Here is a 14,558-nt window from a genome sequence, read left to right as displayed (position 1 = left end):
TAAGAGCAGGCCAATCGTTGATGGTTACCAAAAGCAACGCTCGTAGGTCAAATTCCTCTTCTTTGTGCTCATCCCACACACGTACACCAGGTCTGCCCCACAACTGTAAAAATTCATCAACTAATGGCCTTAGGTACACATCGATATCGTTGCCGGGTTGCTTCGGACCTTGGATGAGCACTGGCATCATAATGAACTTCCGCTTCATGCACAACCAAGGAGGAAGGTTGTAGATGCATAGAGTCACGGGCCAGGTGCTATGGCTGGAGCTCTGCTCGCCAAAAGGATTCATGCTATCTGTACTTACACCAAATCTTATGTTCCTTGCGTCAGCTGCAAAATCTTTGAACTCTCTGTCGATCTTTCTCCATTGCGTTCCATATGCGTGGTGTCTCAACTGCCCGTCCGACTTACGGTCCTCTTTGTGCCATCGCAACAACTTGGCATGCTCTTTGTTCCTGAACAGACGTTTCAACCGTGGTATTATAGGAGCATACCACATCACCTTGGCGGGAACCCTCTTCCTGGGTTTCTCGCCCTCAACATCGTCACCAGGGTCATCGCCTCTGATCTTATAACGCAATGCAGTGCATACCGGGCATTCATTCAAATTCTCGTATTCACCGCGGTAGAGGATGCAGTCGTTGATGCATGCATGTATCTTCAGAACCTCTAAACCTAGAGGGCAGACAACCTTTTTTGCTTCGTACGTACTAGCGGGCAACTCGTTATTCTTTGGAAACATATTCTTCAACATTTTCAGCAAGTTTTCAAATCCTGAGTCAGCTACACCTTCATGTGCCTTCCATTTCAGAAAATCCAGTGTGCAGCCCAGCTTTTTCAGACCATTATCGCATCCGGGGTACAGCGACTTTTGGTGATCCTCTAACATGCGATCCAAATTCTTCCTCTCCTTTTCAGTTTTGCAGCTTCTCCATGCATCAGCAATGGTCCGACCAAGATCATCAACGGGCTCATCACGTGCCTCTTCTTCACCTTCCCCTTCACCTTCCCCACCTTCAGCATCCTCCATGAAAGTATCACCGAAATGATCAAGATAGTTGTCATCGATGAAATCATCCCCTTCTCCATCTTCTTCCATTATAACCCCTCTTTCTCCATGCTTGGTCCAACAATTATAGCTTGGTATGAAACCCTGCCGAAACAGGTGCATGTGAACATCTCTTGAGGAAGAGTAACCCTTCTGATTCTTACAGGCAACACATGGACAGATAACAAAATCCCCCTGCTTGTTCGCATTAGCCACTACGAGGAAATCTTTCAAACCCGTAGTGAACTCGCCGGAGAGTCGGTTACCGTACATCCATTGCCGATTCATCTGCATTATTATAATATAAAATATATAATTAACCATCATGCATTTGTTAAACTAATTAACTAACTACAAACAATAGAAATCAAACAATGAACTACACACATATGCATATTTTATCAATGACACATGAAAGGTTTAAGTTGCTAACCGCGATCGAGGAGGAAAAAATAAATGAGGAAGCTCAAGTGTGGCTCCGACACTTCATATCATGTTTGTTTCATGCTCTTGGGGCATTTTATCAAACACCTTGTGTGCATAAGAGGAACCAAAAGCAAACCCTAACACCCCCTTGTGAAGTTTGTGAAGAGAATGGCTCCAAATGGCTAAGTGTTGGCTGCTGGATGGGTATATATAGGGGAGGGGCTTTAGTCGCGGTTGGCCTGGCAAACCGTGACTAAAGGTGCCCGAAGGCCTTTAGTCGCGGTTGGCCTGGCCAACCGCGACTAAAGCCCCTCACGTGCACCAGCTGGCCAGCGAGCGCCCTGGGCCCAGGCCTTTGGTCGCGGTTCGCCTCCCGAATCGCGACTAAAGGTCCCATTAGTCACGGTTCGAAATATTTGGGGATTAATGGGGCTGGATGGAAGACCCTTTTTCCACCAGTGTTGGGTATCCCGGATTAGACGATGCCAACGTTTTTTTTACACCGTTCTACCTCTTGGGGAATCGTTTTTAGAACAACAACTAGATGGAGGTGACTTATGGCGCGGTGGTGTGCATCTACCACGTCGACAGCGGCAAGTCTCCACGATGTGGCGCAGCGAGGCCTTGGTGACGGACGTGGTGTGATGGACACACGCAGGGTGGGGGCATTGTCTGGCAGCGTCGACGACATGCTTGGCAATAGCTATGTGGATCTCTTCCCTGATGATATATCATCGATTAATGACGATGACGGCTTTTGAAGCGAGTGCATGCTCACCTGTTCTTTGCTTGATCGGATGTGAGCTTCTTTTTCACTACATGGTGACTGGGCGATGTCTCTAGTACTTAGCTAGTGGGGCGTTGTTTATGCGTTTAAGGCATAAGACCCTGACATCATAATTTTTCAGCTATTGTCGGGTTTGTGGTGGCTTCAAATATACTACTAGTGATGTATGTCCTCTGTATAATTTCTGTATATAAAGTTTAAGCTGGAGTACTCAACTACACATCTAGTGCACGCAACAGCAAAAGTGTGAAGAGCGCGCGGGGCAGGACGAGGAGCGTGCACCCCTCACGCCGATCCGGCCTCTTCATTGTTCCCACGCTTTCCCCCTCAACCCACCGTTGCTGCTCCCGCCCCTTCCATTCCATATCTCAACGACTATGCCGGCCCTGTCTACAAAGTAAAACCCCTCCTCCTCCAGCTCAAAACCCAACAACGGTCACTCTTCCCCATCGACCAACCAACCAGCCACACTTTCCTAGACCTTCCATTGCCACTTCTTCTTCCCAAAACGCCAAAAAGGACCCGCACAGCAACGCTCAAATCACCACGCGCACGCGCGCCATTTCCCGTCTCGATCGTCGGGTGCGGAGCTGAACCCGGCCGCCGGCCGAGGAAGGGTGCGGCAACATCGACACGGTACAACAAGGGCGCGCTCGTTAGATCTGACACGCGCGGCCGCTGCTGGTGTGCTCGGTGGGATGGGGAGAGCAGAGGAGGAGAGAGGGGCCGCTGGCGCCGGGAGCGAGGCCTTCACGGACTCGGCCGACGGGAGCAGCTCCAGCTCCGACGCCGCCTCCACCGACGACTACTGGCCCGCCCCCGCCGTCGCGCTCGCGCCCAAGAAGACGCCGGCCTTCTGCGTCCCCGACTCCGAGCTGGCAGCCAAGCAGCAGAGGCGCAGAGCTGCCCCAGGTAATTAACTAACGACGAGCTAGTTTCTGCCATCTTCTCATCACTTGTCAGTGGCGACTGGCCAAGTGTGTTGACACTTGACAGTGAATGTGCGTGTGAGCAGAGATGGAGATGATGAAGGAGCGGTTCGCGAAGCTGCTGCTCGGCGAGGACATGTCAGGGAGCGGCAACGGCGTCTGCACGGCGCTCGCCGTCTCTAACGCCATCACCAACCTCTGCGGTCAGAATTACCTTCCCTCTTAACCCGACCTGATTTTGACACAAGGAGCTCCCTGTTAGTGACACGCTGCTCTTCTGCGGGGCAGCTACGATCTTCGGCCAGCTGTGGAGGCTGGAGCCGCTCGCGCCGGAGAAGAAGGCCATGTGGCGGCGGGAGATGGAGTGGCTGCTCTGCGTCAGCGACCACATCGTCGAGCTCGTCCCCTCCTGGCAGTCGTTCCCCGACGGAGCCAGGCTCGAGGTACCACCAAACCTACCTACATTTTTTTTTTGACTTGAAACCTACCTACATTTCCAACCGTAGCGCTCGGTTCACGGGCCGAAAGTTCAAACGGTGGATCAAATGTCTTCGCCTGTCCGGCGGATGTACATCTCATTATTCAACACCGCCCACAGCACCGGAACAGTTTATAACGTGGACTTTAGTTGCACATGGGCCACTAGAAATCGCCATTTACGCACGGATTTAGCAACCATGAGGCCTATATAAAAGGAGAGAAATGTTAGGTGGTTGATGATTTTCTGGTTCGCGAAAATTTGTTCAAAACAGTTGCACGTGCTGTCTTAATTACTCCAAGACAACAGATGGTCGCAATATACGGGCTCTGCCCATAAAAAAAAATCGAAGATTTGTCTAAATTCAGATGTAATCTTCTCCGACATATTTTTATGGACGGATGGAGTAACTAAAGGCGGTAATTCTCTATTTTTGCTAAGCTTGACAGAAATGTCGTACTCTGCAAATACAAGAGAAATGCAGTAATGTGCAATACGAGGTATGCAGGAGGAGTACAAGTACTCGGGGATTTGCTTACGGAGTGAAATACCATGGTTACAGGCTAGTAACCGGAGTTCCCAGCCGCTCCGGTAAATGAGTTTATGGTCCAAGATATCCCATCCTATTTAAATTTGTTTGGATTTCGACTATTTGGTTGGTCCAACCTAAATCATGTGCCTTGTCCCTCCGATGTAACCCATGCCCCAACTCATTTGTCAAAACTTTTGATTCCTCCTTCAAATATTATATTAAAATAGACATTATTGAGTTTGAAATTCAAAATTTTGTTTGGTATTTGACTGGTAATCACCGGTAACCAGGGTTACGGGTAATCCCGGCCCCCTTCAAGATCTTTTTCTCATCGAAACCCAAATCCTTGCAAGTAGTACACATACAGAGCTGCCTGCAACTCTGTAGCGGTAGTTAGGCAAATAAACAACAGATAATCACATACTATTAACATGTGTGAATATTTTGAAGAAATAAATCCTGATGAATGATGCTAGTACTAGTTACTGAAACCAAACCAAATCGCTAGCCAGTACATATTGTGTGTCTGCTGAATGATTGCATCGTTCTAGTTAGTACAGTACGTGAGCCCATGTAATGAGCTGATTGAAAAAACTAGCCCGATATCCTACTAGGAGTAGTACCTATGCATTTGCTCTTTGACAGAGTGGATCAGTATATTAGGAAGACCCATGAAACAGTAATTGCCTGCTGGCTTGATGCACATTACATCGAAGTCGAGCTGTGCTTTACTCAATTATCATGAAACATACTACGTATTAACAACTGGCATAATTTGTTCGACTCACTGAGAAAGTCCAGTCTTCACCTCTCAGTAACTGACTTGCAAGTTTCTGGATGCTACATTTCAGATCATGACAAGCAGGCCACGGTCCGATCTGTACATCAATTTGCCAGCACTTCGGAAGCTAGACCATATGCTCCTTGTGAGTTTTCGCAACTCTAAATTCACTGCACAGGTAGTCTAAAAAAAATCAGCAACTTCTCATAACAGTAAGTTTGACAGGAAATCCTGGACAGCTTCAGAGACCCTGAATTCTGGTATGTCGACCAAGGGATTTGCGCGCCGGACTGCGATGGCTCCGCCTCGTTTCGAGCAGCTTTCCACCGCCGTGATGACAAATGGTGGCTACCGGTGCCTCGTGTGCCACCCGGGGGCCTCCGTGTCAAGACGAGGACGCAATTGCAGCACAAGCGCGACTGCGCAAGTCAAATCCTGAAGGCTGCCATGGCGATCAACAGCAATGCTTTAGCCGAGATGGATGTCCCTGAATCGTACCTCGATACCCTGCCAAAGGTATACCACAATCTAGCCTCAGTGTGTAACATTCAGCAATGTCTCTTGATCTCAGCTTGCTTCTATAATTTTGGATGGTAGAATGGAAGAGCAACTTTGGGCGACGTCATATACCGCTACATAACATCCGATCACTTCTCCCCGGAGTGCCTTCTCGACAGCCTGGACCTTTCGACGGAGTACCAAGCACTGGAAATTGCCAGCCGCGTCGAGGCATCAGTCTACGTGTGGCGCCGGAGGGTTACTGCAAAACCGGTGAATAGCTTAGGCCGTACCGTCAGCGCGAGATCATCTTGGGGCATGGTGAAGGACATGATGATAGACACGGAGAAAAGGGAGCTGCTCGCCGAGCGAGCAGAGGGCCTGCTGATATGTCTGAAGCAGAGGTTTCCTGCTCTGACGCAGACAAGCCTGGACATGAGCAAAATTCAGTACAACAAGGTTTGTGCAACCCGCCCTTTACTCTCTACACATTTACAGGTTTTTAACTGTAACTCGACTTTATTCCTTTCTGAACAATTTTCAGGATGTGGGCAAATCAATCCTGGAGAGCTACTCAAGGGTTCTGGAGAGTCTGGCTTCCAACATTGTTGCGCGCATTGATGATCTGCTTAACATCGATGAGCTGAACAGACACTCGGAGCATTTGTCAACAGGTGATGCAGATCTCAAGATTGCTTGCAGCAAGGCCGTGGTTCCACCCTACCAACAAGTGCCTGCCTCGGGCACACCATTCGTGACAGCGTACGCCACTCCTAGCTTCTCGCCAGGGCAACTATCGAGCCCGTCTAAGAAGGACAGGACCTCGCTTGCTGCCGGCAGACGATCTCACGGCAGCAACAGGCCTGCTGCAGCAAAGAGAGCCTTGACAGATCATCTTGGCCCAGAGGTCAAGGGGATGATAATCGTGAACCGTAGTACGATGATCGATGTCTCAACGACTACTGATCTGTAAAGCTAGGTTTGTAGGCTGCCCGTAAAGTTGCCCATGACTACTGTACCCTGTGAATAGCTATGTCGTGTATGTGTGTGCTCACGTTCTCACTGTATTTTGAACTATTAGTGCTAAGCTATGTACCGCTTCTTCTTTTTGCGAGAAAAGTGAGAAAAAAAGAAGTATGTGTGTTGCTGTTTGCACTTTGCAGACCTGGTGATCAAATAAATTACAGCTGAGAGTTCGGTTAGCTTGCTAAATCAGGAGTTAGTTGCATCAGTTGGGTCAGTACGGTTTCCTGTTAAAAGTATTAAAAAAACCTGCACTTTCTACTGCTGTTTCGAATATACCTTTTTTCGTATCGAAATGTTTCAAGTACCTGAATATCAGAAAAGGCAGTGTGGCTCTGTTCTCGCGTTTTCAAGAACTGCGGCCAGGCAGAGGGTTTCTACTTTCTACCACCGACATACCGGTAATGATTGTGAGCCGACAAAGGAGCCGGATCTTTCCATCGCAATGCCATACGTGGCTCATCTCAAGACACTGCAAGAAGCATATCATCAGCTTAGTGGAGTGCAGTAGGTAATGCTCTAAATGGAATTACGGAGAGCTCAGTGTGCGCCATGCGCGCGGCCGAAAGAGAAGGGAACGGAACGGCAGTGCATCCTCCACTCGCGTCCTTCCACACCATGTACCGGGCGAAATCTTTCAAACAGCCATCAATGGCCTCCATCCACACTCCACGCCGGAGAGCTGTATATAAACCCCTTACGAGACGCCGAGACGATCATCATCAGAGTGAAGTGCATTGCAGACAGAAGCTAGAGTGTGTGGTGCTGTGCGTTGCAGAGAGAAGCTAGCGGCAACGAAATGGAACCCAAGGCGGTGAGGTGCCTCTTCTTCCTCGCGATGCTTCTGGTGGCCGGGCTGGGGACGGCGAGCGGCGCCGGGGAGTGCGGCCGCGTGGCCGTGGACAAGATGGCGCTCAAGCTCGCCCCCTGCGCGGCGGCCACGCAGAACCCGCGCGCCGCGGTGCCGCCCAGCTGCTGCACCCAGATACGCGCCATCGGCCGCAACCCCAAGTGCCTCTGCGCCGTCATGCTGTCCAACACCGCGCGCCAGGCCGGCGTTAAGCCCGCCATCGCCATGACCATCCCCAAGCGCTGCGCCATCGCCAACCGCCCTAAGGGATACAAATGCGGCCGTAAGTCTCTCTCTCTCTCTCTCTCTGTTCAGTGTCCAATGTTTCTACTTAGAAGTTAGAACTGTCCAACATATCAACATTTCCTCTGTTTTTCCTGTGCAGCATACACCCTGCCATGAGGAGCAGATATTTTGGAACAGGAAGGGCTGTCAAACTCTTGGAACTTTCCAACATATATGAAGCTGCTGTGATCTTTGTCACGTCAAACCTTTTCTTTTATCTTTTCTGAATAACAATACGTTTTGTACTACTACTTCCTCTGTTGGAATAAAGCAGCTTTCTGAAATTCATGCATGAGAAGAACACTTTCCAAACTTCTATGAAATTCCAGGAGTACAGTTCTGGTACATTGTAAATGATCTCTGCTTCTCCAGCACTTTTGGTCTGGAGAGAGGATCCTACAGTACAAGACAAACATGATTCATATGTAGAGTCAGAGACCAGACTGCCTATATTTGGCAGAATGGAGTAGGGACTCTTTATGCAGGCTGAGACCTAACTCTTGAGGTATTTGTAAGTTCATTACATTTTTTTCCAAAGCTAAAGCACAACATACTATGGAAGAAAAAAGGTAAAGGCACACACTGCATCTGCCCAGGAGTGATGATGCATCCAAATACTGCCACCACAGGTTGAGCGAATGTGACGCCACTATGTAAGGTAAGCGATACTATCAAGGAAAACAGCTTCAACATCTCCCATTCGATTTCCTGCCAACAGTAAACGAATAAAATAATTAAGTACCATGAGAAAATCACAGGTAATAATTACCAGGAGACAGAAGACATACGGCAGCTTTAGCTACAGGATACATCTGATAACTTTCTAGATAAAAAAAGAAGAAGATCGAACCATCTGATAACTTGGTTCCGGATAAGTTATCATGATTGGTACTCTTAGGAAGTAGTTAAAACTTAGGACTGACAGGCTTCTTTATTGAAAATAGAAATTCGATATGTAACTCCCTTTACAATAAAACAATTTTATACGGAGTAGAATAATTTAATTGATACTAACACAGCAGCATAAGTGGAGCCTGAGCCTTATCCTCTTCTGGAGTAATTATGTTTCTCAAAGACAAAGTAATAGCATAGCAAGTGATTCAACTTAATGGGACATCTGCACAATAGGTGAGCACACTTTTGCTGTTACTTTCTCATCTAAAGTGAATTCACTGGGTAAGATTCTAGGCCGTCGGAGTGCATTTAAAACGAGTAACTTACTGTTCATCCTTAACATAGGGATGGGGACGTAAAAAGTAGGTAGTTAACTAAAGTTTTCGCCCACTGATTTTTGTTATGTCCACCACAATTACATCCTCGTACATCAATCTCACAGCTAGTTACTTAGAAACCAAATTAGGCATCAACGTCAAAGCCTTGACAGTTGACACTGACACAGCGATGAATAATTAGACTTAGTTTTCAGTAAAATTATATTGTAAGTAGAAAAGGAAGAGGTAGGAAATAGACTTTTATAGGAAAAGGATAGTTAGGCTCATAATTTCAGATATTAGTAGTAACTACTTCTCATCCCATATTTAGAGTAATTTGTGATTTACTAGAACTATTCTGACTAGTGAAACAAAAAATGATGGGAGAATATGTCCGCTAAGTGAACAAGATAACTGGTAGCCTACAGAGGCCAAGTGAGCACAAGTGGGTATCTATGAACTATCAGTTGTTTATATTTATTTGGGAGTCCAGAAAGCAAATCAAAGGCAACAAAATGTAATATATTACATGTAAGTAAATAACAGGACTGTAACCAATAGTAAGATCCTCCCGTTTACCTTGTTCGAGAAGGGAGAGGACACCAAGCTTGCTTAGTAGTTAAATGATCCTGAAACAAAAACAAATAGATATCATTTAACCATAAAATTTAGGTCATGCATATATCGAAATATAGGATATCACTATAGTACCTTGCCACCAGTCGCCGTGAGAATCTGTGACTGGATCCTTGTTAGCTGACTTGTACTGAAATGAATAAAGAAGTGTTCAAAATACTGGTAGCGCATAGCAGTAAGTGTCGATTAAAAAAGGAAATTTAAAGTACTTATGAATTATGCTTTTGGTTTAGCAATTTCTTACATCATTGTATTCCGAGGATTGCTTAGGTGCAAAGCTGCCATAATAGTCCCGGCCACCATAGTGCACAGAAGAACCAAAGCAAGATGACGTACCAACCGAGTCATATGTGTGCGATTGTTTGTTTTCCTTGGTGTATGGCATTCGACTTTTAGCAGGACTCCACTGGGGTTTACCATCTGGTATGCAAATCAATCTGTCAGTTATTTTTCTCTCGAAGTGATCCAAGCCAAGTAAGATAATCAACATATGATATTTACTAAATTGAAAAAATCAATGAATTATTAGTGGAAACGGAAATTTCAGGTTGGATGAAGATAGCCAGTCTATGCAAATGGCAGCCAAATATGAAGGCTCCAAAACTTCAATTTTTTTTCTAGACCTGGAATTATTTCTCTTTTATTTCTGAAAAGTAAAAAAGGTAGGTAATCTGCTGATTAATTAAAGCTGATTAAATATTTCTATGTTGGTGGTAAAAAAATCAACCTGTTAGTTATTTTGCTGTTGTGGCATTCCCAAGTGATCCAAGCGAAGTAAGATAATCACCAATATGATAGAGTATTACTTAATGAAAAAGCAACCAATGATTAGTGGAAACGGAAATTTCAGGTTGGATGAAGATGGCCAGTCTATGCAAATGGCAGCCAAAGATGAAGGGTCCATACTATGAAAAAATATCTAAAATCATAATTAATTCTCTTTTATTTCTGAAAAGTAAAAAAGGTAGGTAATCTGCTGATTAATTAAAGCTGATTAAATGTTTCTATGTTGGTAGCTGTTACTGGATATATTTTTTTAGATCCTCCTCGGCAATAATTAATAGCATATTGTTTCGTCAAAACAATATTTCGGCCATAAAGAGGCGTGACGTAGTATTCCCTTTCAGTTTCACAGTATAGCGTCAGAGCGGCATAAAGGAAAGACGAGACGTGGAAGTTGTACAACTACCTGTGATGCTAGCCTGAGCACTCCCGTTCTGGCCTTTGAAAAGGATGGCGTACAGGTCCTGCTCTTTGCCGTTTACCTTGATAGACAAAAAAAAATGGAACACGAATAAATTAGTTCCGAATTATTAATAGATATACCAACGTGACAATAATAAGAATCTCCTAAATAAAATAATCGAAATCTACTTGAAAATTCTGGGAAAGGAAGGCGTATGTGTAGACTGAAATCTAGCAAATTCTCGCATATTCACTTAATAAAAAGGAAGGCGCATAATAAGGAACTAAATTATCGCGTGAATAAAAGGGAGAATCTGATCTAGCCTGTTCAGAACTGTCAACTACAGCCTCGAAATTGACCCCAACGCTAAGCAAAAAAAAGGATCACGTCGAACTGCAGATGCATAACGACGAACAGGGAAAAGGGCATGGGGAAAACGTGTACCCCGTGGGACGTCGGCTGGAACAGGCTGCTCAACGGGGACTCGACTCCGGCTCCGGCGGCGGCATCGGCGGCGGCGCGGGGAGGCGACTTCTTGGTGGCCGCGCGGGGCTGGGGGAGGCTCTGCGCGGAGGACTTCTTGGGCTCCATTTTGGGGATGGACGGATGGAAAGGAGGAGGAGAGCTGCTGCGGGCTAGGGCACGGGAAGCGGTTGCAGGCGGCGGAGAGGAGAGACGGGGAGCCTAGGGAAGCGCAGGCTACTGCTCAACTACTCGACTCGTGGCGCTCTGCTCCGGCCCTCCATGCGTGCCCGCATTTAAAGGCGTCGGGGCCGGGGACCGGGTGCGGCTATTACGTAGATCTCCAGGGGCTTATGTGGAAAAACGGTGGATGCCCTCGCAGTGAACGCGTCGCGCCGTCGCCGACTCGCCGTCCAGGCGGAACTGTTGACGTCGGGCAGTAGCGGTAGCGAAGATGGGTAGGTGCGGCTGGCGGGAGAACGGCGACGAGACTTGATAGTGAAGGATGTGATGCTGATCCACGGCTACACCACGGATCCCACGTCGGCGGTCAGTCGGTCACGTTGCCCACCGGGCTCGGGAGAATGGGGAGCTGCTGACAGGAGGATGCGTGTCACTGACACGCAGTACGATCCTACAAGGACCAACATCTAGTCTAGTTCAAAACAAATGAACAGGACGGCTTTCGTGGTTTTTGATGGATCCATTTTTTTTAAGACCCCCTATTGCATCCCACGAAGAACGAACGGATCTTTCTATAGGTTTTGGGTAAATAATGGATGGTTCATATGAAATGCAATGGAGGGATTTAAATTAGGAAAAACAGACCCATATGCATGATTCAACACGCACAAAAAAACACTCACATATGAAGAAATTTTAAAGGCATTTTGCTTCGTACAAAAGGAATAGCGAAACTCAATAGTTGGTTGTCATGCCCATATTTATTTTTTTCTGGAACGGAAACAAATTTTGTGCCTTGTCTCATGAATTAAGAAGAGCTCACGACAAGGAAGCCAAAGAGGATAAACATAAAACACGTAAGGTTTTACTCTCACGGCAAGTGTTTAGCGTCGGACAAGCCCTAGTTAATTGCTTCAGATTTGATCTTGCTAATTATGCGGGACGCAATGGAGTGGGTATTTTCGAGAAGCCTTTGTGTTTAGCTCGTTCCAAAGTTCCCAAGAGATAAGCATGAGGAGCGATGACGTGTCTTTCCTCCGCACGCCAACGACGTCCCAATAGAGAGCCACTGCTTTTTTGGCCTTGTCGAAGTTTGTTCAGGCGGATCTATGGGAGGGATCAATCCCAAGCCCAAGCCCAAGCCCGAGCCAAGCCAAAATGTTGTTCCAGACTCTCAAAGAATATCGACACTTGGACATGATGTGTGCCATAGTTTCCGACCCTTTCAAAAAATTGGCGAAGACCATAATTTGGTCAACTTCTCTATTGCGGGCTATCCACTGTACAAACACTGTCCTGGAAAATGGGCCATGCAAAAAACTTTTGGGAAGGGCCCAGTTGGTACAAAACCCTCGGCTTCAAGACTGTGGGAAACAAACTTTCTAAGTGAGCAAACTGAGTACTCCTCAGATGCCAAACCGTTCTAGGTGATGCAATCCGGCTTGTCGTCATCAAGCTGCACCTTTTAAAGCATGGCCCAAAGCTCAAAATTTTCATTGATATGTTGAATGCCAATATCGATGTTTTATAGTAATTGACGATAAACTGTTTTCCAATATATATTGCCAGTTGGGTCATACCAGAATCTGTTGTGCTCTAAAAGGTTAAGTGTATGCCACCTCATCATTGAAATTAAGAAAAAATTAAAACAAGGTAGAGCCAAATACAATTTATTCCTTAGAATTGCATGGATATATATAATGGGGGAAGTTCCAATGGTATACAATTGTATAAACCCAAGAAGCTGCATGGCAAATTTTTCTACGAATATAATCCACTAAAACTTATAGGTATGTCATCTGAACCCGAACGACCCATGATGATCCCATCCTTCAGTTTTCCGTGAGACCTTGAATCAAAGACGCATGTTGTACTTTCCATGCATGAGGTCACTTATAACTTGTAAGAAAATATATGCCTTGCTATTTGCAATTTTACCTCTGACGCTCTGAACCAACATAATAAAGTGTAAATGCGCAAACGATGAAAATGCGGAGGTTAAAGCATGTAAAGAATAATGAGGAACCACTGTTTGTGGCGATGGGTGTAATAAGTCAAATGACAAAGACGCCACACCAATAAAATTGGTATCGATTGTAGTGTGAGGGGAAGACTTTTGGGGCTTTATGTGTAGCAGAGGCTAAGGAGGGTCTTCTTTGGATTCCATTTGGTTGGTAAGAGAAATGTTGAAATACATAGCACTTGCATTTGATGCATAGATAACGACAACAGTGATAAATGTGCATAAGGAGTACCTTTAGGACATTATTGGTTGTATGCATCAGTTCGGCAACCAGCCCCAAGCGAGCGTGCTACTCTCGAGATATGCGAACTACATGCGATCTTCATAAAGGTCCTACTTCTTAATTGCTTGCATAAGAAAAAAATTAACTAACTGAGTCCTAGGAGAGATATAATCAGGTTTGGACATTGTGTGCATTAGTGCGAAGATGGAGATGCATCCAATGACACATGTAAGACCGAAATCTTGCTTGTTTGTGTTGATTGAGGCCTCGCCCTAGAAAAAAAAAACTATTTTGAGTGTTTCCCAACACCATTTTTGGCTTCTTCATATAACTCATGGTCCGAAGCTTATACATGCAACCAAACACGAGGGAACATAAGAGATTCTACGCACTTAAGATTTGAGATGTATGTTGATTTTTTTTCAAGTTTTTTTTTACTTCTAGTCTAACCTTGAGCATGCACATGAAAGGTGTGTGATCTATACCATACTGGAAACAAATAGTGGTCTTACCAGATTTTTATGAATTCATTTTAACATGTTTCTTGTAAGTCATAAAAAACTGTACAAATAAATTGATGATCAATTTCATCTACCTACAATTTTGACATTTATCATATTATACATCAAGCCTATTTGGTCTTCAGAATGTCCTTGAAAGGCAAAATCCGTTTTTCTTTTTGTCATACCATATTATTCCATAATGCATTTTCAAGTAAAAATATTGCATATGTTTATTTAATTATTTTACCACGAGCTTCAACTACCAAACTCAAAGAAATCACCTAGGTTTGGCAGGCTTCCATATAATAGGGTTTGTTGATGCACATCAAGACAATAAAGTATACTGAATCGGTAATAGATTGGTATGTATACTTTTTTCTTGGATAGCACTAATGCACCCACGTAAACATGCCCTGGGAGTGGATGATTAGTCCCGACTATTAAACTAGGTAAAATACTATGTGAATTGTAGATGTATTTGCATATCTAGC

General features: G+C 45.4%; 3 protein-coding genes across 4 annotated transcripts; 2 read left to right on the top strand and 1 right to left on the bottom strand.

Moving 5' to 3' along the window:
• Positions 1-2,640: 2,640 nt before the first annotated feature.
• Positions 2,641-6,694, top strand: LOC127344452 (rop guanine nucleotide exchange factor 7). The gene is made up of 7 exons (XM_051370731.2): positions 2,641-3,176; positions 3,280-3,396; positions 3,482-3,636; positions 5,055-5,129; positions 5,210-5,500; positions 5,582-5,941; positions 6,027-6,694. The coding sequence occupies exons 1-7, from the start codon at positions 2,963-2,965 to the stop codon at positions 6,453-6,455; spliced, it is 1,641 nt and encodes a 546-aa protein (XP_051226691.1). The 5' UTR covers positions 2,641-2,962; the 3' UTR covers positions 6,456-6,694.
• A 542-nt stretch (positions 6,695-7,236) lies between these two features.
• LOC127344454 (uncharacterized) lies at positions 7,237-7,924 on the top strand. Its single transcript, XM_051370735.2, has 2 exons — positions 7,237-7,638; positions 7,741-7,924. The coding sequence occupies exons 1-2, from the start codon at positions 7,305-7,307 to the stop codon at positions 7,755-7,757; spliced, it is 351 nt and encodes a 116-aa protein (XP_051226695.1). The 5' UTR covers positions 7,237-7,304; the 3' UTR covers positions 7,758-7,924.
• An 8-nt stretch (positions 7,925-7,932) lies between these two features.
• Positions 7,933-11,419, bottom strand: LOC127344453 (uncharacterized). 2 transcript variants are annotated; one of them, XM_051370733.2, is made up of 6 exons: positions 11,118-11,419; positions 10,674-10,752; positions 9,732-9,907; positions 9,563-9,617; positions 9,431-9,480; positions 7,933-8,348 (listed from the first exon to the last, which is right to left on the bottom strand). In XM_051370733.2, the coding sequence occupies exons 1-5, from the start codon at positions 11,262-11,264 to the stop codon at positions 9,464-9,466; spliced, it is 474 nt and encodes a 157-aa protein (XP_051226693.1). In that variant the 5' UTR covers positions 11,265-11,419; the 3' UTR covers positions 7,933-8,348; positions 9,431-9,463. The 2 variants fall into 2 exon arrangements, with proteins under 2 accessions (XP_051226693.1, XP_051226694.1); XM_051370734.2 differs by having other exon boundaries at positions 10,677-10,752; positions 11,118-11,418.
• Between the last annotated feature and the right edge of the window lie 3,139 nt (positions 11,420-14,558).

Source organism: Lolium perenne, chromosome 3 (assembly GCF_019359855.2).
Source record: "Lolium perenne isolate Kyuss_39 chromosome 3, Kyuss_2.0, whole genome shotgun sequence".
In the NCBI taxonomy this organism is placed as follows: Eukaryota; Viridiplantae; Streptophyta; class Magnoliopsida; order Poales; family Poaceae; genus Lolium; species Lolium perenne.
The sequence above is the reverse complement of the archived record's forward strand: the minus strand, read 5'-3'. Positions and strand labels throughout refer to the sequence as shown.

Excerpts from the sequence above, each read along its gene's own strand:
- LOC127344452 (XM_051370731.2), top strand. The coding sequence starts at position 2,963 with ATGGGGAGAGCAGAGGAGGAGAGAGGGGCCGCTGGCGCCGGGAGCGAG. Across the intron at positions 3,397-3,481 it reads CGCCATCACCAACCTCTGCG|CTACGATCTTCGGCCAGCTG; the intron begins GTCAGAATTACC and ends TCTGCGGGGCAG. Across the intron at positions 5,501-5,581 it reads ACCTCGATACCCTGCCAAAG|AATGGAAGAGCAACTTTGGG; the intron begins GTATACCACAAT and ends TTTGGATGGTAG.
- LOC127344454 (XM_051370735.2), top strand. The coding sequence starts at position 7,305 with ATGGAACCCAAGGCGGTGAGGTGCCTCTTCTTCCTCGCGATGCTTCTG.
- LOC127344453 (XM_051370733.2), bottom strand. The coding sequence starts at position 11,264 with ATGGAGCCCAAGAAGTCCTCCGCGCAGAGCCTCCCCCAGCCCCGCGCG. Across the intron at positions 9,908-10,673 it reads TCAGGCTAGCATCACAGGTA|ATGGTAAACCCCAGTGGAGT; the intron begins GTTGTACAACTT and ends TTTGCATACCAG. Across the intron at positions 9,618-9,731 it reads AATCCTCGGAATACAATGAT|TACAAGTCAGCTAACAAGGA; the intron begins GTAAGAAATTGC and ends TATTCATTTCAG.